This window comes from Cornus florida, unplaced genomic scaffold, assembly GCF_030987335.1.
Source record: "Cornus florida cultivar Cherokee Brave unplaced genomic scaffold, ASM3098733v1 CherokeeBrave_3.0.0_Hap2_Chr03, whole genome shotgun sequence".
In the NCBI taxonomy this organism is placed as follows: Eukaryota; Viridiplantae; Streptophyta; class Magnoliopsida; order Cornales; family Cornaceae; genus Cornus; species Cornus florida.
In genome coordinates this window covers 28956973-28977915 of record NW_026775573.1, presented here as the reverse complement: position 1 = coordinate 28977915, position 20943 = coordinate 28956973, and the positions used below count along the sequence as shown (strand labels likewise).

Below are 20943 nucleotides of genomic sequence, written 5' to 3'. Positions count from 1 at the left end.
CCTAATATTTCTCAGATCAGAAGCATTCTTCAGCTTAATTGAGGCTAATCTTCCTTTTAAACATTTCTTAATCTAAGAAATGACTAAGGATGAGGAAGAGGATGTGTTCCTGAAGGCCCTATTATTTCTTTCCATCCATAGAAAGTAGACAGCAGCAGAGAGTAGTAACTTATGCACCAGAAAATCATTAGCACTCCAATGAGCAGAACACCATAAGATCAGTTCTTTCCAACTAGATAGCTGAATGTACAACCCAATTGTGTGTTGAATGAATGACCACACCACCTTTAAGAACTTACACTAGAAGAATATATGGTCCAAGGATTCATTGTTGGCTAGGCAAAGAAAGCAAGCATTAATGTGATGTTTATGCTTCCTAGGTTTTCTGTCAAAAGTATAGAGTCTACCTTTTGTTGCTAACCAAGCAATAAAGCTATGCTTGGGAATATGATGTTTAAACCAAATGGTCTTATGCCATGGGAAAATGAAAGTGGGAGGGAGGAGGTATTTGATTGTATGAGAAAGGGAGAAATTGCAGCTAGATTAAGGTAACCATAAAACTGTATCAGTATTGGTGGAAGGGTTAGACAGTTCATTTAGTTGAGTGTGAAAGTTCTGTGATTGAAAGAAGGGAATGTGACCAAGTGAGTCAGGTACAACCCAATGATTCAAGGAAATTAGCCTATCAACTTTGACTCTTAAGTCCAGTTGAAGAATTTCCCCATCATTCAAAGTTGATTTATTGTTACAAGGTAAGAAACTTATGAATTTTGGGCTTATATTGATTACAGTGTTATGCTAAAAAAAAAAAATTAAAAAAAATTAATACCCGAATTATGTATCATGATAATAGAGTAAATTGTAGAATTATTTGATATTTCGGGGTACTTTTTTGATCCATATGCTCATATAAACAGGAAGCCCTTCGTTTCTGCTTTGCTACCTCAACATGGCATCAGTGATCATTCAGAACCTAAAAAGCATAGTAGGGATGTCTAATGCGGATAGTAAGTTATCCACAGCCTGCAAAGTTATTTATTTATTTATTTTTTCTTATACCTTTACATTACACGATTTAAAAAGTATTTACTAATAAATAAATGTTATATAATATCGTTTCTTTCTATACATGCACACAAACATTGTGGAAAGTGTAATGCCATATTTCAGAGCTCTTTTTATTTAATTTGTACATGGATTCAAAGTTATTTGTTGTTAATTGTTCATTTGTGATCGTTGGTTTGACTTGAAGGTTCTAAATTCCATGAACTCCATTATAGATGACAGTTCTCTCAGTAGATGTGGATTTTATTTGACTCTTACAATTATCTAAGGAATGTGGATAAAGCTGCTATTTTTTTAGCATTGTTTTATGTGAAATTAGTGATATAATCTGTCAACCTAGCTTTACTATCTTCACCTTGTAACTGTTAGGGATATTAGTTTTCTGATTGTAAAATACTTCTATTTAGGGAATGGAAAAAAAGTTTTAAAAATATTTAGAAATAATTAAACAACAAGTATAATTATATCAGAGAAAGATAGTTCTAACCTATTAATGGAGAGGCACACAATGCGTTGTCTTAAATCCTTTGAAGTCTCCCTTATGCGGTGGTAATTACAATCCACCATAGGCTCCAAGCTACAACTCTAATTATTCCCTATGCGCACGATCACATAGAAATTTTCAACAAGTTTTGATGTGAGGTTGCCCCAAAATTGAATATAAGAAATAGAGAATATATATGGTAGGAGTAAACTGTATAATTGCAAAGAGAATGTGATTGCAGAGAGAATATGTAGGTTTTTTGAGAAAAGAAGAGAACTTGTTTGATTGATTTTTTCCGCTACTCACAACCTATATATTTATAGACTTTATCACGTCTTTTTGTTTGGCTAAATCACTATTAACTCTTCTTAACCGTTAGTCTTTAATTAATTACTTTAATTTCCTTAAGGTTATTATTATTATCACATGCAGTTAATTAGTTATTTAGTTAAGGGCTTTTGAATTTCTAACCGATAGGAATTCTAGAAGTCAAAGTTTTAAAACTTCTCTTATAACTCAAACAAAAACTATGATCTAATCTATATGGAAGTATGAAGTTTTTAACTTGTTATATATTAAAAAGGGGAGAGAATGCTTTTCTTGTTTGGTTTTGGCTTGAAGTTTAAAGTGCTTAATGCTTAGCTCAACCTAGGAAAAAGAATATTATTTATTGTTCAAGTTTAAGCTTGGTTTTATTTTGTTTTGACCATTTTGATTCACTTTAGAGGCAATCAACCTACTGAGCTCCAAAAAAATAAATGCAATGAATGTCCAAAACCCAAAACTTTAAAGCTGCATATGCATGTTAACAACCACCATGTTCTAAAAGCCTAAGCGATTAGAACGGGAGTAATTTTAAGATTTAAATCCTTTAACACACCCTTCACGTGTGGCTTTCTTTTTGTCCAACTCGTATTTTTTAATTTTTAATTAGGTGATGGTGATGTTTGAACTCGAGACTTTTGATTTTGATACCATGTTGACAACCTTGTACTCTAAAAGCTTAAACTATTCAAAATGTTACTTTAATATTTAGATCCTTCAATTGGACATACATAACTAGGTTTTGGTAAAGAACTTCAACAAATGAACACAAGTAAATGAATTTGGTGGGACAGTACTTTGATTTTGCAAGGTGTCTTTTAGCATGCCAAGTGAATTTTTACTGAATCATCCAGATTGATCTGGACATATATAAACATGGAGTCCTTTAATATTTTACCACCTAAGCCTAGCAGAAGTCATCACCAATAAAGCCACAAGACGTTATAAATTCCTTCATTTTACATTCAGCAGAAAAAATGTCATCTAACATAATTGACGCAGTTGGTAAGTTATATTTTATTTTTATTTCCCTATTACATAATTTATATACGCTGAGTTTTGGTGATGTTAAATATATATTTGTCCATCTTCAATCTGTATCAGAGCTTTAAAGAACATTGCGTGATGTCCACCCATCACATTACATCTTCAAGATACAGTCTTTCTCTATGCTTTTGAAAAATATTGGAAATTACGAATCAGAAGTTTTTGAAGCTGGCGGCTATAAGTGGTGTGTTTTTCTATTTTCTTTGTTCCATACTCTTTAGTCTATACATGTTCTCTACATCAAAACCAAATAAATCACATTTTTGTATTTTTGGGTTTTCAGGAAATTGTCTTTCTATCCAAATGGGAATAAGAAAAGAAAGGGGAAAGATCAGTACATTTCACTATACCTCGCAGTATCCGACACAGCTAATCTTCCTTCTGATTGGGAGATCATTGCGAACTTTAAATTATTCGTCTTTGATCATTTACGTGACAAGTACTTAACTGTCGAAGGTAGTTTTTCTACTACGCATTCAATTTTCTGAAATCTGATATAGCAACATAATATTTAAATAGAGAGATATCCATATATTATGTAGATGCTGAACCAGTGAGGCGTTTCCATGGGAATAAGACAGAATGGGGTTTTGAGAAATTTCTCTCTCTCAAGAAGTTCCAAAATCTATCAAACGGGTACGTCATCAATGACACCTGTGTATTTGGAGCAGAGGTTTTCGTTATGAAATATTCAGGCAAAGGCGAGTGTCTGTCCATGACAAAGTTACTAAGTAACAAAATGTGTCTGTCCATGACAAATTTACTAAGTAACAAAATTTACACTTGGAAGGTTGACAAATTTTCAGATTTAATTGAAGAATATCTACGCTCCAACGAGTTTAAGATTGGAGGGCGGAGCTGGTATGATAAAAAATTTTGTGTTTTTGTTTTTTTTTTAAAAAAAAAAACTTGGATGTTCTCAATTTGAAACTGGCTCGTTTGATTTCTAAGGCAAGCTATTATTTGTTTCTTTTTATAATGAATTCAGGAAGCTCTCTCTCTATCCCAAAGGAAATTGGAAGTCAAAAGGCAAAAGCCTATCTCTGTATCTGAACCTAGTTGATTCTTGAAAACTGTATGCAAAATTCAAGCTGAGGATAAGGGATGAAGTCAATTGTAAACACTTTGAAGGGGAATGTAAGAATTGTATTTCTACTCTCAGCTGCTCCGGATAAACTTGTTTACTGCAAGAACTTTTTCTTTTTAGAGGGATTGAAACTTTTTTTTTGGTGATTTTTTCTTTTCTTTTTGTTAATTTTCCTTCAAAATTTATCTTTGCAGCTAGTGTCTGTTTCTGTGCCAGGATTCCAAGCTGGGGATTCACAAGCTTCATGCATCTAAGTAATCTCTTCGACAAATCAAAGGGCTTCAAGGTGAAAGATACTATAATTATTGAGGTAGAAATTGTAACGTTGTCCGAGACTAATTCCATTATGTCTTCGGAGGAGAAGAAACGAGACAAGTAGAGGTGGGTGAAGGAATTACAAATTATAGCTGGCAATATTGTAGTGGATTTTAATTGATTTTATTTCCTTTTATCATTTAATTATCAGTTTATGATTTCTTTATCTTATTTGAGATTTTGTTTCTCTTCGTTAAAACATCTCATCATAATTCATTTTTGTATTGTTGGTCCTCCATGTGGAATTCCAAACATGGTGAATAATGATCCAACTTGGAAGAATTTAATAAATGATAGATTTAAAATGATATTTTTTTTTTGGGTTACCGATAAATCAATGGACTGGAGCAAAGGGGTGTGATATATATTCACACGTATCATGAATTCATTATTTTTGACAGAATTATCCTTACAAATAATCTTTCACTTCTTGATTTGAATCTTCCGATTTGAATTTTCTTTTTAAATCTTTTTTTAAAAAAATCCTTAATATACAGGCACTCATGCATGGAATCATCAATTTTTTTATACTGAACTAATATGTAACCCGTTGACAAATTGCAAACCTTAACATCCTTTTCACAAGCAAAAATGTATGCACTTGCTACTATTTGAATTGAAAAGAAAAACGTTTTTAAAAAAAAAAAAAAAACCTTATTGACAAATTAAAACCTATCCGGCCGGAACACTTCAGCATCTTCCCACAATAATGGATCCCGCGCAATTGCCCAAACATTGATTAATACTTGTGTACCGGCTGCAATGTCGTAGCCCATTACATTGACATCTTGAATAGCTTCTCGAGGCATTAGAAATGGTACTGGAGCATGTAACCGAATAGACTCCCCGATCACCGCCTTCAAGTAATGCATTTTCTCTAAATCATCCTCGGTTATGTCGTCTTTGCCTTTGGCAATTCCTCGAACCTCATTCTGCAGTTTCTTCATGACTTTTGGATATCTTAAAAGCTGTGTCATTTCCCATTCAATAACTGCGGATGAAGTATCGGTTCCACCTACAAACATATCCTACAAGAAACAAAATATTGTAGGTAATCTACAAGTTGCCAATGTCAGTCATACAAAATGAAATCGCACGGCAGTGATAAATTCCCAATTCCCTCTATTACTATTGTTGGAAGATGTTACTATTGTTTGGAGAATATGGTAGAAGTGATTTAAACCTTTAAATCATATGCAAAGGTATATATTAATTGTCACTATATAATAATTCTTTCTTGATAAATAATGTGTGCAATGGAGGAAGTGGCCTTCAATCAGCATGGAAAATTAAGTTAGGGAAGCATTATGCGTTCAAAGTTGAGTTTATTAACAAATTATCCAAAAGAATATTGGTAAGTAGATTGCGTTATACTATTTTATGTGAGTAGGAGATAACATCATTAAATATGATGATATCATCATGTCATCTCTCACTCAATGGAATGTATCCGACTCTTGGACTTTGTGTCATTACTTTATAAAAATAAAAATTAAAAAATCAAAGAGACAATAAGTGGTTATCATAAATAATTCATGCCTAGATCAATTTGGTAAGTGTCTATGAATTTTAGTGTGAGAGATAAAGTCAGACTTACCAAGATGAGAGCTTTAATGCTGTCTCTGTGAAGAGGAAAGGCAGTAGTACTGCTGTCCCTTTGAATTTCAAGCAGCACATCTACAAGATCCTCTTGCCCTTCATCATGTTCATTACTCCCACAACCATCGATGTCTCTTTTTTGACGATCCATATGCTCTTCTACCACTCCCTCCAAAAACTTATCGAGCACTTGAAAAACTTTCTCGACTTTACCATTCAAACCATTGATATGATTCAACCATGAAAGCCATGGGATATACTCCCCCGCATTGAAAACACCCGAGATCGAGACCTCCATAAAATCACGAAACAAAGAATATCCTTTAACTTTATATCACCTTCCACGCGGTTACTGTATTTCTTTCCCAAGGCCACGCGACAAAGAATATCATTTGTCCGTAAGATTATATTTTCTGTCAAATTTACTGGTGAAGAAGAAGACTGTTTAATCTTCTCCAATATAAGGGTTGTTTCTTCTTCTCTCACTCTACGGAAAGACTCAACCCTTTTGTTACTAAGAAGGTGAAGCGCACAAATACTTCTTAGTTGCTTAAAATACTCTCCGTACGGAGCGAATACCATGTCCTTGTCATACGTAAGTCTACTGGGAATTCTTGATTTAGGTCTGTTCGAGAAGTTGAGATCATGGGTTTCCATGATCTCGTGAGCTGCATCAGCAGAGGAGACGATGAGAGCAGGCTTGCTGCCGAAGTGAAGCAGCATGAGCTGTCCATATTTTTGAGCTAATGATTGGAGGGATCGATGAGGGCTTAATCCAAGTTGGTGGAGATTTCCAATAATTGGGAGCTTTGATGGAGAGGGTGGCAGATTTCTTTGCGGTTTTTGGTTGGACAACCATTTCAGAAGGAATACTAAGAAGAACAAGGGAAGAAGAGAGTAAAATAAAGAGTAGAATAAGAAGACCATTTTTTTTTTTTTTTGGGCTCTAGAATCAATGGAAAACTTTACCTTAATTGTGTGCGAGTATAGTTTCTGCTGCTAGAGGGCTATATATAAGTGTAGTCTACTGAATGAAATGTTGAACTATATATGTTAAATCTTGTAAACAATTCATATAATATAGAACATTTCTGCATCATGACATGCAACTGTGATATCATATCGAACTAACCAAATATGAAATTCACAAAGATGAGAAGACAAACAATAATACAGCATTTTTAAATGAAACGTTTTGATCCTCCAGCCGCCTCACGTAATCACATTATATATAATCTGCTACTAAATGATATTTGGTTTTGTAATATCCAAATAAGTCCGGGTCGGGGCTTACAAATTCTTTTTCCAACCATTGGACATGTTACATGACAAGTTAACAACCCAACACCATGTCAAAGGATTGCTAATTTATTTTTAAAAGGAAATTAAAGTCTATCATGTTTACTTTCATGACAAAAAATAACAAATTATGTGAATATACAACAATATAAAGCATACAAGACGGCAAGACCACAAACAAGGTGTGCTATATCAATACATGACCAAAAATACCAACTTTTGTTGATGGCAGTGGGATGGATAGACATATAGCAAGAGCTTTAGAAATACTTAATTAATTTTACTTTGTCTCAATTGGAAGAAGAAGACTGCCACCCAACGCCATTGTTGGATTTTTTTTTGGCTGTTCATTGTTGAACCGCGGTAGGGAAGGAAAGAATTTTTTTCTTTTTTTCTTTTTTCAAACAACACTGGCATATATACTTGAGATTTTCTTCATTATTTTGACACTATTGCAAAAGATGGGAAGGATTGATTTTTTATAAAAAAAAATACTCAAACACCACGATTTACTTGGTTTAGTTTTAGCTCAATTACATGTATAGTTTTGTCATTTTTTGTTAATAATAAATAATTGTAATAGAAAAACAAGGAAGTTAATTAAAATATGAAAATGGAAAGCTTATTAACTAATTGTCTAGGATTAGATTATAAGTTTAGGATTAAAAATGAGTATACTATTCTCTCTACTCATCAAAGAACAGTTGAACACCACTATATATATATATATATTATATATACTTACACAACCTGATATTATGTAAAATTTTAAGAATTAAAATTTAAGTGCTAATTAAATGGTTTGAATAATGAGAATGGCATCAGCAGTAGTAATCCTGTTGGTGCAAATAGCAGCAATACACAAATAAAAGTTTTAAATTACATTGTTTATATCTCTAAAAGGTGTAGTTTTTCTCCTTGATCGCGTTTCTCTCCTGTTTCTTTCCTTAAATTGTGTTAGGTTTTCTATCACTTCTTCTATTTTCTCTCTTAAAAATTTAATAGAAAATGGTTGTACTTGGTCAGACGAGTTTGAAATCGGAGGACAAAAATGTTATGTGTTTTATTATCATTATTATTATTTATAATAAAGAATCAACCTATCCACTAGTATGCATTATTTTTGAGAAACTACATTCCATGCGGCTTTTTGTAATGATTTCAGCAATCTATTTTTCTATCCCAAAGGATACGGAGAGGGAAAAAATCAAATACCTGCCCTCTTTCTAGAAGTTCCTCTTAATTGGAAAATATACTCAAAGTACAAACGGCCGATGAAGACCAAGTCGGAAGCAAACACCATGAAACAGAAGGTGAAAACCATATGCTTTGACTTTTTTTTTTTTTTTCTTTTTCTTTTTCTTTAGTTGTTGTAGAAATAGAAAGGTGTTGAACTAATAATTGTTGATTTACTTTCTACCTTTATTATTGTTTAACTAATTACTTTCCGTTCAAATATATCTTTGCAGTGAGTGTCTGTTTTCATTGCTCACAAGCCGACTGGGGTCTCAGGCGGTTCATGTTGCTAAGTGATCTCCATGACGATTCAAAAGGTTTCTTAGTGAATGATTAATAAGCTTTCCAATTTCATATTTTAATTAACTTCCTTTTTTTATTTATTTATTATCATTCTTTATTTTTAATGAAAAGTGACAAAACAAGACATGTAATTAAAGGAAGCTACTGTAAAACTAAGGTGGTGTTTGGGGAGCTTCTTGGGGCTTGAAAGGGGCTTCCTAGCCCAGGAAGCCTTTTCCAAAAAAATGCCATTGTTACTAAACAGAAGAAAAGGACATTGAATGAAAGCCGAAGTCCAGAAACGCCCGTTTAAAAGAAGCTCAAAAAACATACTTCCTGAACTGGCTTCTCGAGAAGCCGGGCTGTCACTTAAGTAATAAATTTTATGAACATTTTGTAGGTGTAATTTTTCACACTCGAACGCTTACAGAAAATATACCAAAAAGAGTATGAACAAGGGAGCAGGAATAGAGCCCACCAAAATTTAGGGATCCAGGATGCTCCATCATTTCTTGTGTCATGGAAATCATAAATTGAGAAGGCATTACTTGATTGAGGGGCTAGTGTCGACCTATTGCCATATTCTGTTTATGTGCAATTTGGACTTGGTGAGTTAAAATCGACTTCTATAAAACTACAGTTGGCTAATAGATCTCTCAAAATTCCTCGTGTTGTTATTGAAGATGTTCTAATCAAGGTTGACAAGTTTATATTCACCATGGACTTTTTCGTTATAAATACACAACCAGGAATCCTTGCTCGCTGTCAAGTCTGGCCACTAATCCTTATAGTTGCTACCTCGTGCTGATTTGTCGCCAGGATCCTCTCTGAGTTTTGACATTCTTTGAATCAACGGAGGCCTTCGAATCACTCCCTCAACGTCGCCTCTTCTTCTCCGACGTCTTGACGCATGCGATGGATGCAGAGAGAGGTTTAGGAGAGAGAGAGGAGAGAGAGAGAGTAAAGAGAGTCAAGAGACTTGTAATCCAAAAATAAATAAATAAATAAATTAAAGGTTAGCAGCCAATAGGCTGCCGACACGTAAGCAAAGTGTGCTAACATGTGAGGGGTATAAAGTTCTAACAAAATAAGAGTAAAATGCACTTGAAACAATAAAGACTAATTTAGGCATTTTAGTGTGTCAGAACAAATTGGCTGAGGTTTAATCTGAGTGTAATAAACCCAAACCGGTTTAATCTGAGTGTAATAAACCCAAACCTCAGGTGCTGTTAGTCCATTTAACCTTATAAAAAAAAAAAAAAATTTATTTTTCATTTTGACAAAAGGGATTTTTTTTTTTAGAGCATGTGTATCAACCCCACAACATATACACCATCAAGTTAGGAGTGTGGTTCGAAAGTAAGACCTCAAAAACTTATTTCCCGGATCCCTGCCAATACCGCTATGACCCTGGGGACAAAAAATAAATTATTTTTATTGTACAAATTATTTGTTACATATATAACACTACAACATATTAGGTTTTTACCAGCGCTTCTAGAAAAAGCACTGGTATAGGTCTAATATTACCAGCGCTTTTTTTAGAAGCGCTGGCATAGGTGTAATGGTAAGCGCTTTTTTAAAAGCGCTGGTATAGGTGTAGTCGTACCAGCGTTCTTTGTAGGAGCGCTGGTATAGGTGTAATCGTATATACCAGCGCTTTTAGGAAAAGCGCTGGTATAAGTGTGATCGTACCAGCGCTTTTTTTAAAAGCGCTGGTATAGGTGTAATAGTACCAGCGCTTTTTGTAGGAGCGTTGGTATAGGTGTAATAGTACCAGCGCTTTTTGTAGGAGCGCTGGTATAAGTGTCCCCATTTTTTTTCCCTTCCCTCCATTTTTTCCCTCCATTAATATATATAGAATATTTGGGCCCTAAAACTACATCATTTCATTTTGCAATAGCCCTAATCCATCAGCCGTTCTCTCGCCACAGTCTCGCCCTTCCATCACCGGTTGCGCCTTCCATCACAACTCTCTTATCACGCCGTTCTCTCGCCTTCCATCTCAGCCGTTCTCTCGCCTTCCATCACAGCTCTCTCATCACAGTCTCGCCCTTCCATCACCGGTCGCACCCTTCCATCACCGGTCAACGATTCGAACTTCTTCAAGTGAAAGCTTGAACCATCACTCTCTCTGTCTTCCTATTCCCAACCCAACCATTCCTATTCTAGACATTATCTAAGTAGATTTTGAAGCAATTCGGCTTCGAGTGCGTAGGGGAAGAAGTGCCGTCATCAAGCCAGGAATGCGGAAACAGCCAAAGCAGTACACAAGATCAGGTGGGTTTGATCATGTCAATTTATAGAATGAGAATTCTTATACAAATATTGCTTAAAGGCACTTCTATTTATTTATCAAGTATTATATGAACTTTCAATGATAAGCATTTAATTTGACTCTAATTTGATAAACAATGAAAATTATTACTCTCCCCCATTTTCATTGATTTTCTTTTCCCGTGTTTATAATTCTCCAAGTACGAATCATGAAACCATAATTTCGAGTTGATGAGGAATGAAATTTGTTGACAGCTTAGCGACCAGAGAATTTGGGAGCGTAACTATGATCATTGCATAGTGTTCCAGTGTAATAATTTTCTCAATGTCAAAATGACTAATTTGTTTTAAGTTTATTTTAGGAACTTTGGAAAAGTATAGAATTTACTTGGGTTTATGAGTCCAGAGGTAATGATTTGGTTTTGTTGCATACGGACTATAGTTACTTTTTCTAATTGAAGATAAATTTTGATTATGAATATGGTATTATTGCCTTCTCAATAAATCCTTATTTGGAGAAATTTGGCTGGTTGTGGGATCAGCAGAGGAAACGAGCAGATGCTGTTGTCATGAGAAAATGTTTTAATCTACTTGGAATTGAACCTGTCTACAGGATATAATTCTCAACAGTTAATTGAATGTTTTTTAATATGTAGTTCTTGGCATTTTAAGGTGTAAAGCTATGCCCTTGCAAAAAAGAGGTGTTTGGTAGTCCATTAAGAAGCAGCATCATATACATGCTTAATACTATATATTGTTGTTATATGATATATATGTTTTCACGTCAATACTTCTAAAAAAGATGGAATCGATATTTAGTCGTGGACTATATTTTTGAATCATAGAGGGTGTGTGCTTAGAAGAATATTAGTAAATGTCGAATCTATTTATTAGCAATGGCAAAGGACTGTTATGCTAATGGTCCAGGTGATACAAACAGGAAGCTCCGAGTTTGGAATCACAAACTTATACATTATCAAAATAAACATGAACAACAAGTATATAACATAATTGTGAATAGAAAATCAAGTGGAATAATTCTAAATGCTAGTAAATAAACGCGCGCGCGCGCACACACACACGGACACACACACACACACATATATATATATATATATATATATATATATATATTAATGATATATATAGTATATAACAGTAGCAGAGGAGGTCTTATTCTGCCTCTAGAAACCCTGACAGGGATCTAGATCCAATCAACTTGCTTCCCTCGCGAAAACATGAACAACAAGGCAACACCATATATAAAATCTGTGTCTCGTGGTCTCTCTTACATTATTAGAGTCCCATTTGACTGATTCTTTTATAGAGATCACATAATTGTGAATAGACAATGTGTTCCTTTCAATTACAAGAAGAAAAAAAATGAACTTGAAAATTAATTTCTTTTGGCAATTCCAATAATATATATAAAGATTCTAGTTGCCACTGTTTGGATTGGTAGTTTATCATTATACTGTATAATCATCGATCTCTTTTTTTTTTTTTTCCCTGAAATTCAAGCAAATAAAAAAATATAGGGGTGTATAATCATCTTTGTTATATACTTGAAAGGTACATACATGTATATAATGAATGTATATCCTTATAATTTTTTTATATGTATTAAATATATTTTTAACAATACAAGTATGCTTCATGAACCTACTAATCCTTATTTTAAGGTTACATTTCTATTATCTATTGAAAATGATGTATAAGAAAAAGTTGTATGTAAATGTACTGTTTTATGTTAGAGGTCAAGAAAAATGCCTCTTGATTCTTGAATATGGACCTAAATTTTTTGAATTTAATGAAATGTCGAGGTAAGTGCCGATGTTGAACGCCTCTATCCTTTTAGTTTCAAATAAGTTGTTCAGAATGTTCAATGCATTTTTCTGTATCGCCTTTGCACTTCTCACTTGTGTTGAAAGGTCTAACAGCAAGCCACCTTATTTCTTGCCTAGGCTGGAAATTTTCTCTCTAAATAATTAAAGTACATGTTATATACATAGTACACACACACACATATAGAGAGAGTATGTGTATGGACCATATCCCATGTGGGGGTGATTAGCACCCTCTATGTTCCATTACATAGAAGATTCTGAGATTGGGTGTGAAAACAGTAGTTTCAAGGTTGAAAGTACTTATCTCCACATTTGCATTTCCAAGAGAGAAGATAGTAGTTCTCATCTTGTATAGCTGCTTGTTTCCTGGAATTATATTTGGTGTGGGGATGAGTAACTAAAGCAGCTATGCAAGGTCTGCAACCAAGGCACCTTTTCATACACTGAGGGGACCTTGAACCCAACACACCTTTCATTTGCCTCATACCCACAATCTCCTCTAGGCTCTAAATACAAGTATGCTTCATGATAGACAAGGTCTAATTTTGTCCTCTACTAATACCAACATCTAGATATATTTTAAGGTTACATTTCTATTATTTTGTTAACCAATTTTTTTGCATTCAACTTTTTCTTATATATCATTTTCAATATATAATATAGCCAATTTATTCAATTTTCTTACTGTTGTATTGTGTTGCATTTTAATGAAAAACAATATTTTTTTTTTAATAATCAATATCCACATGTGCATATGGGTGTTTGGGCATATGTAAATAATTACTTGGTCAGATTAGTGTTTTCATATAATATTCGGTTTCTTTTTTTGTCAAATACAATTTTGTTCTCTTGTTTGCCTTCTACTTGAACAAAAAATTATGTTTTTTTATGCTACAAGACACTGAGCTTGCTATGTTCTTGCTATTGCTAACAGTGTGACCACTATAATTCAGCCTTTGTCTCAGTTTCCTTCGCATTAGCAATCAAGAAGGGGATAACTCGCATTTGATTAGCTAATATTCTTTGAAGGTATTGATGATTGCTTTTCCTACTTTTTAATTTTTTATCTATTCATTTAAAATTATTCCTTATGAGTTTCATTAGTTCATCAATATATATATTCTACTTGTTGAATGATAGGTAAATTAACCTTGGTATATCATCTTGTTGAATTGTCAGCTCTTACAAATAATCGTGTTGTAATATGTTTTTATTTTGATTAATACAAATAATTTATTTATGTTCATGTGGAACTTTTAGAGATTTGAACTATTATCTGTTACTTTCTTGCTGTACACAATGGACCCATCTTGCATAATGATATTTTACTAAAAATTTACGATCATTCTTAGGAACCCTTGCTACATTTTGTTGAGGAATTTGTTTTGATGGAGTAGTCATGATTTTTTTTGTACATGTTACTTTTTTATTCGTTTCAAATACCTTGACTAAATTGTTATTATGTTTTCCAATAATATATTTCTTGTCCATATATTTTATTTAGGTTACTTGATGTAATATCATGGATAGAAGTTGGATAACTCAGTCAAGGTACTTCAGATTGTAGTTTGATTAGGTTACTTAATCTAATAACAACAATTTAAGAAATTTGATTTTTTATATGCATTACTATGCAAATAGGTTAAGGTCAGCATACTTGCGTGGAGTTGAAGAGTTTCCAGATATCTCATTTGAGCGAGTTGGGAAGGATGGGCGTATATATTGTCCTTGTATTGATTGTGGCAATTGTATAAAAAAACCACGTTCTGAGGTGAGAGATGATTTGGTATGCAATAAGTTTATTCAGTCATACACAACTTGGTTTTATCACGGGAAGAAGTGTCGTCATCTTCTCAGCAAACTGATGTACACACAACACACGAGGGTTTTGGTGTTCCAACTGAAGGGAGGGAAGAGACCAACGGAGAAAATGATCAGCACCAAAGGGTGTCAAATGAAGAGTTAGATAAATTTTATAGGCTATTAGAAGATGCAAACCAAGAGTTATATCTTGGGTGTAAAAAGTTTTCAAAGTTATCCTATGTAGTGAAGCTATATTTAATGAAGACTAAATATAATTGGAGTGACAAATCATTCACTGATCTGTTAAAAGTGATAAAAGATGGATTACCAGATGGCGAGACATTACCAAAAACCTTCAATGAAGCAAAGAAGATGATTGGTGACCTGGGTCTTAAATATGATAAGATTCATACATGTCCCTCTAATTGTATGTTGTATTGGAAGGAGCACTCTAATGATGAAATGTGTCATAATTGTGGCAAGTCAAGGTGGAAAGTTTTTGATTCAGAAACTGAGGGCAATGCAAGTACATCATCCGCATCAACAAATAAAAAAATTCCTGCTAAAGTTATACAATATTTTCCTTTGAAGCCAAGACTCCAAAGATTGTTCATGTCAAGTAAGACAGCTTCTTCTATGAGATGGCATGCCGAAGAGCGAATCAAGGATGGATTGATGAGACATCTCGCTGACTCCCTAGCATGGGATAGCTTTGATAAAAGATACGTAACATTTTCTAGTGATCCTCGGAATGTCAGGCTTGCATTAGCAACTGATGGGTTCAACCCATTCAAGACCATGAGTGTTGCACACAATACATGGCCTGTTTTGATACTCGTGTATAACTTACCCTCATGGATATGCATGAAACAGCCTTATTTTATTCTATCAACCTTAATACCTGGCCCTAAGGGACCTGGAAATGATATTGATGTCTATTTGCAGCCTTTGATAGAGGAATTAAAAGAGTTGTGGATTGATGGGGTGGAAACTTATGATGCTTCAAGAAATGAGATGTTCCGTATGCATGCAGCATTGTTTTGGACTCTTTCTGACTTTCCTGGTTATGCAATGGTATCCAGTTGGAGTACAAAAGGGTATTTGGCTTGTCCTACTTGTAACAAAGACACTTGCTCTCATTTCTTAGATCATAGCAAGAAAATATGTTATGATGGGCATCGTTGTTTTCTTGAAAAAGATCATAAATATAGGCGTTGTAAATCAGCATTTGACGGCACTGAAGAGGTAAGGTGTGCACCGCCTATGTTATCTGGACCACAATTGTTACATGAATTAGAGGGCCTTAAATTTCCACCATTTGGAAAGAGTGTGCATACAATGAATGAAGATCGGAAACGTGAAGATCATACGCGACCGCCGCACAATTGGAGAAAGAAGAGTATATTCTTTCAATTACCATATTGGAAGTATAATCTTCTGCGTCATAATCTAGATGTGATGCATATTGAAAAATATATATGTGACAATATACTTCACACATTGATGAATGATCAGAAAGGGAAGGATGGATTAAAAGCAAGACTTGACCTACAGGATATGGGAGTAAGGCCTTCACTTCACCCACAAGAACATGGTTCAAACAAATTTTATTTGCCCCCTATAAGTTTCACGCTATCTTCACTTGAAAAGAGCACATTATGTCGAGTGTTGAAAAATGTTAAAGTTCTAGATGGGTATGCATCTAACATTTCACGTTATGTGAGATTGAAAAAGCGTACAATTAGTGGGTTGAAGAGTCATGATTGTCATATCTTGCTGCAACAACTTCTAACCATAGCCATTCGTAGGATATTGCCTAAGAATGTTTGCTCAGTACTTGTCGAGCTCAGTAACTTTTATCGAGAGCTGTGTTCAAAGACTCTTCGGCCTGAAGACTTGGATAAATTGGAACATTGGATTGTTTTAATACTATATCAATTGGAAATGATATTCCCACCTGCCTTCTTTACCATAATGATACATTTATCTGTTCACTTGGCTCACGAGGCAAGGATTACAGGACCAGTGCAATACCGTTGGATGTATCCAATTGAGAGGTCAAGATTTTTAATAAATTTTCATTTATAGTTTGTTTATTTTTCAAAAATTCTGATATTATTAAATTTCATTCTTTATGTTTAGGTACCTTATGACTTTGAAAAATTACGTGCGAAATAGAAGTCATCCCGAGGGGTCAATAGCAGAAGGTTATTTAGCGGAAGAATGCTTGACTTTTTGTTCACGTTATCTGACGAATATTGAGACTAGATTCGATAGGCCCCAAAGGAATTCCGATAATGTGCTTGATGGAGAGGAAGTGAATGATTTTGGTGCACAAGGTCATGCCTTGGGAAAACAAGAGTTCATTAATCTAGATGAGATGACTTTGGTGCAAGCTCATCGGTATGTTTTGTTCAATTATCATGGAGCAGAACCATTCATTGAGTAAGATTAAGTTCCCCAATATATTACATGATTATATTCGTGTCAAACTTCATTTAGTTTAATAGGCAATATGTTTAACATTATATTTTCACAATGCAGAAAACATAAGAGATTTCTTAAGATGAGGCAGTGGTATTTAAAACCAAGACAATTAGAGAAGATGTCTCATGATTTTTTTCACAAATGGTTTAATGAACGTGTAAGTATTTGACTTTTGTGTATGTGTTGGGGTATTATAGGTTTATGAAAAATTACCTTATTATATAAGTTATATCTTTATGAATACAGTTGCGAGATAGTGAGGATCCAATTCCTAATGAGCTGAGGTGGCTAGCATAAGGTCCAAACCCTGTCGCGAAACGGTTCAAGAAGTTTGTAATCAATGGTTTGAAGTTTCATGTTAGAGATGTTGAGAGACGGAGAAAGACTCAGAACAGTGGAGTTGTCATAAAGGCAGTGACATCTAGTTATGCAAGAGCCACCAATCAAAATCCCGTCACAAGAGATATTTAGTACTATGGTGTGCTGACTGATATCATTGAGTTGAATTACAATGTAAATAGGAAGGTGGTATTGTTTAAGTGTGATTGGTTTGATGTCTTGTCCAAGGGTAGAGGAATAAAGGAGGATGATTTTTGATTTAAGCTTATTAATTCGTCACGATCGTTGGGAACAGATGAGCCTTTCATTCTAGCATCTCAAGCTGAACAAGTATTCTATGTTGATGATCCCATTGACAATGAGTGGAAAGTGGTTATTGGTGCAAAACCGCCAGACCTTTATGATATGCCAGAGCATGATATTGAATCTTATCAAGTTTAGGAGCCATTTCATGCACAACATGTGGATAACGACTTGGATGTGCCTGATGATAGCACGTTTTGGACAAGAGCTGGTTTGCTTGGAACAACTATAGAAGAAGATGATGATGTTGATGATGACCTTGATGAAGATGAGATTTAGAATGATTCTATATCTATTTCTCAATGGATGTTAAATGTCTTTTTTGGATGTGAAATGTCTTTTTTTGGATATTATAAGCTCTGATTCACTATATATATATATATATATATATATATATGCAAATTTGACAATAATATTGCAGTATCATATTTTGTAGCATGCACATGTACGCTTCCCGTGAAAACTGATTTAGTTTTTTTGTGTGCTTATATATTTTTAATATGTTTTGATCTATTCTTGGCACATTATTGTATAAGTGCAATCAATGATTTTACCAAAATATAATGGTTTTATATAATTTCCATTGGACAACCAAAAATACCCTAAAGTTTTGAGGTATTTTTTTATTTCTTTTTATTGATTTTTCCTGGATTGTGCATTGCCTTTTTTAAACAATTTGATTGCATTCTCTTAAATGAATTCTCACTTTTTTGTTTTCTTTTCCAGGAAGGAAAAATAATAAGCTGACAATGAAACGAACGGTTAGTGAAGTGGAAAAAGTGAGTGAACAAAATACTGAAGCTTCAACTTCAAAATCATCCCAACCACTACCGAAGAAGAGAAGGGGCCCGACACGATGCAAGAATGTCTTAAACGTGACAACCTTATTACCATTAAGGTACATTTATATATAGATCATCTTATATAGTTTACATAATTAGACTATATTCAATATGAAGGAGAAAAAAGGATTTCTATCTTTATTTTTGTACTAAACATCTACAATTGTTAATTTTTGTTTAGGGTTAATAAGTTTGGACAGCCGATCGGCCTTGGAAGTGGTACATATACTAAGTATTTGGGAACACTTGCCCGGAATGCTAAATTGGCTCCTTTATGCTACAAAACTTGGTGGAAGATGCCTAAACGGTTGAAGGAGGATATGTGGAACGTTGTAAAGGTAAAACCCTTCAATGATATTAAAATAATTTTTATGAAAAAAGTGGATTAACATGCAACAATTATCACACTTTCAGGGAAAGTATGATGTGGGAATCCTGTCAAAACATTGGATAATATCCTCCATCGGAAAAAAATGGAGGGGCTACAAGTGTGAATTAAAAAGTGAATATTACTCGGTTAGGGATACAGATGCAGAAAGATTGGCAAACCCACCACCTGATGTTGAAAAGGAGCATTGGGAATTTTTGGTTAGGCATTGGGGTACACCTATTGCGAAGGTAATCCTCCATCTACCAATTTTATTTAAAGTCAATGAGTTGAATTTATAATTTACCTGCTTTCAGTCATTATTTTAGGTGGAATGTTAGAACGTTTACTTTTTCTCACTTTTTGTAGGAGGTCAGTAAAAAAAACAAAGAACGTTGTGGGAAGCAGACAATGATGCATACTACAGGGACAAAAAGCTTTGCACGTGTTTCTGCCGAGGTTAGTTGAAGTTTTGGCAATATAAATTATTTCAGTTCTTATGTCGTTGAATGATTATAAATGTTAGTGGTAAATAATAATATATATCACAATGTCTATGTTTCTTTTATAGATTGAGGAAGACGAAGGTATTCAACTTTCTCGTGCAGATTTATTCATTCGCACACATGTAAATAAGGATGGCAAAGCTACTGATGCTGCTGCTTCAGAGATGATTGTTAGTTTTCATGCTTCCATTTTGCAAAAAGGGGGTCACGTGCCTTGAAGTGACCAATTTTTAAACTCTTTGCGGTGTATTAGGGGGTCACATGCCTTGAAGTGACCAATTTTTAAATCATCGGCCCGTGTGGAGGCATTTTAATTTCATTGTTTATCATCGGCCCGTGTGGAGGCAATTTACTTTCTTATATTTGTTGAAAAGCATGGGAGTATGGGATCATTATATGTGGAGGCTTCTTGTTGATTGATTTGTGTTGTGGAGAAGTATTTGCTATTTGTTGTTTGTGTCAATGTGTCAATCATATTCTCCATAACATGTATTTAAATTCCATTAACACTTGTACTCTATTTGTTCTCTCATCTTTTCTTTGTTTCTAAGAATTTTTGCTTCATCCTTGTTCTACACCTAATAATTCTTGGGAAATTATGGACACAATGTGAAGTTGTTTACATTTTTAGATTTCTGGTTCTGTTGAAGTTGTGTTTAGTTTATTAAATTCTACTATATTGACATTGAGTTCATTTTCTAAAATTCTACTTCTATTGTATGACCTTGCTGGTGTGTACTATTACTGCTATATTGGGATTATCATTGAGTTCTTCTTTGAACATCCCGTGCTTGTCCTTGAATATGTTAAACACATTTGTTGAAACCCAAAATTGTTGGTTGAGAACTGATTGATAACTCAAAAATCACAATCAAGTTAGGGTAGGAGGAAAAGAAAATACAGTTCACCATTTAATTCTTGGGAAATTAAATCATTCATACAACATAGAAACACACCAAGGAGACATTCATTGATTTTACGTTTTTTTCTTCCTTTTGTTGATTTCTTGAGATTCAAGTTTTTGAAGATTTTGTGAAGACCAATAATGGAAAGGAAGATAAAGGGAGGAGAAAAAATTAATAAAGTATGTTCTGATTCTAAAACTCCATTTGGAATCTCAAATCTAATTACAAGATATTGCAATAATAAGAATGGAGGAAAAATTCGGATAGAAAATCAAATGAAAGAAATCAAGATGGAGACTAAAGTGGAATAATAATAATATATCCTTTAATTTGAACCTCAAACACTGCGTTAAGTTTGCCCGGATTCTATGAGTTTAGGTAACAATCATTTGATTTAATGTGGAATCTCAAATCAAATGATTGTTATTACTTATAGTTATAAGTGTTGCTTTGGATATATTTAGGTCAATTTTTGTTTCGTCTTTCAGTGTTAATTTGAATTTCGAAGTTGAATGACACAATTATGAAG

General features: G+C 33.9%; 2 protein-coding genes and 1 long non-coding RNA gene across 3 annotated transcripts; all 3 read left to right on the top strand.

Moving 5' to 3' along the window:
- Positions 1-447: 447 nt before the first annotated feature.
- LOC132301361 (uncharacterized) lies at positions 448-8793 on the top strand. Its single transcript, XM_059798618.1, has 5 exons — positions 448-548; positions 3204-3376; positions 3463-3781; positions 5291-5373; positions 8690-8793. The coding sequence occupies exons 1-5, from the start codon at positions 448-450 to the stop codon at positions 8791-8793; spliced, it is 780 nt and encodes a 259-aa protein (XP_059654601.1).
- A 1898-nt stretch (positions 8794-10691) lies between these two features.
- Positions 10692-18655, top strand: LOC132298719 (uncharacterized). The gene is made up of 3 exons (XR_009479937.1): positions 10692-11018; positions 13797-13891; positions 18521-18655. It is a non-coding gene; the product is annotated as an uncharacterized LOC132298719 (long non-coding RNA).
- Positions 18656-18925: 270 nt separating this feature from the next.
- LOC132298718 (uncharacterized) lies at positions 18926-19985 on the top strand. Its single transcript, XM_059795097.1, has 3 exons — positions 18926-19254; positions 19373-19462; positions 19575-19985. Exons 1-3 carry the CDS (start codon positions 19027-19029, stop codon positions 19725-19727), a joined length of 471 nt encoding a protein of 156 aa, XP_059651080.1. The 5' UTR covers positions 18926-19026; the 3' UTR covers positions 19728-19985.
- The last annotated feature ends 958 nt before the right edge of the window (positions 19986-20943 follow it).

Bases quoted from the DNA above. Each gene is read 5' to 3' on its own strand.
- LOC132301361 (XM_059798618.1), top strand. From the start codon at position 448: ATGATGTTTAAACCAAATGGTCTTATGCCATGGGAAAATGAAAGTGGG. The intron at 3,782-5,290 runs GTATGATAAAAA...ATATCTTAAAAG, and splicing joins AAGATTGGAGGGCGGAGCTG to CTGTGTCATTTCCCATTCAA. The intron at 5,374-8,689 runs GTAATCTACAAG...ATATCTTTGCAG, and splicing joins CAAGAAACAAAATATTGTAG to TGAGTGTCTGTTTTCATTGC.
- LOC132298718 (XM_059795097.1), top strand. From the start codon at position 19,027: ATGCAACAATTATCACACTTTCAGGGAAAGTATGATGTGGGAATCCTG. The intron at 19,255-19,372 runs GTAATCCTCCAT...CACTTTTTGTAG, and splicing joins GGGGTACACCTATTGCGAAG to GAGGTCAGTAAAAAAAACAA. The intron at 19,463-19,574 runs GTTAGTTGAAGT...TTTCTTTTATAG, and splicing joins TTGCACGTGTTTCTGCCGAG to ATTGAGGAAGACGAAGGTAT.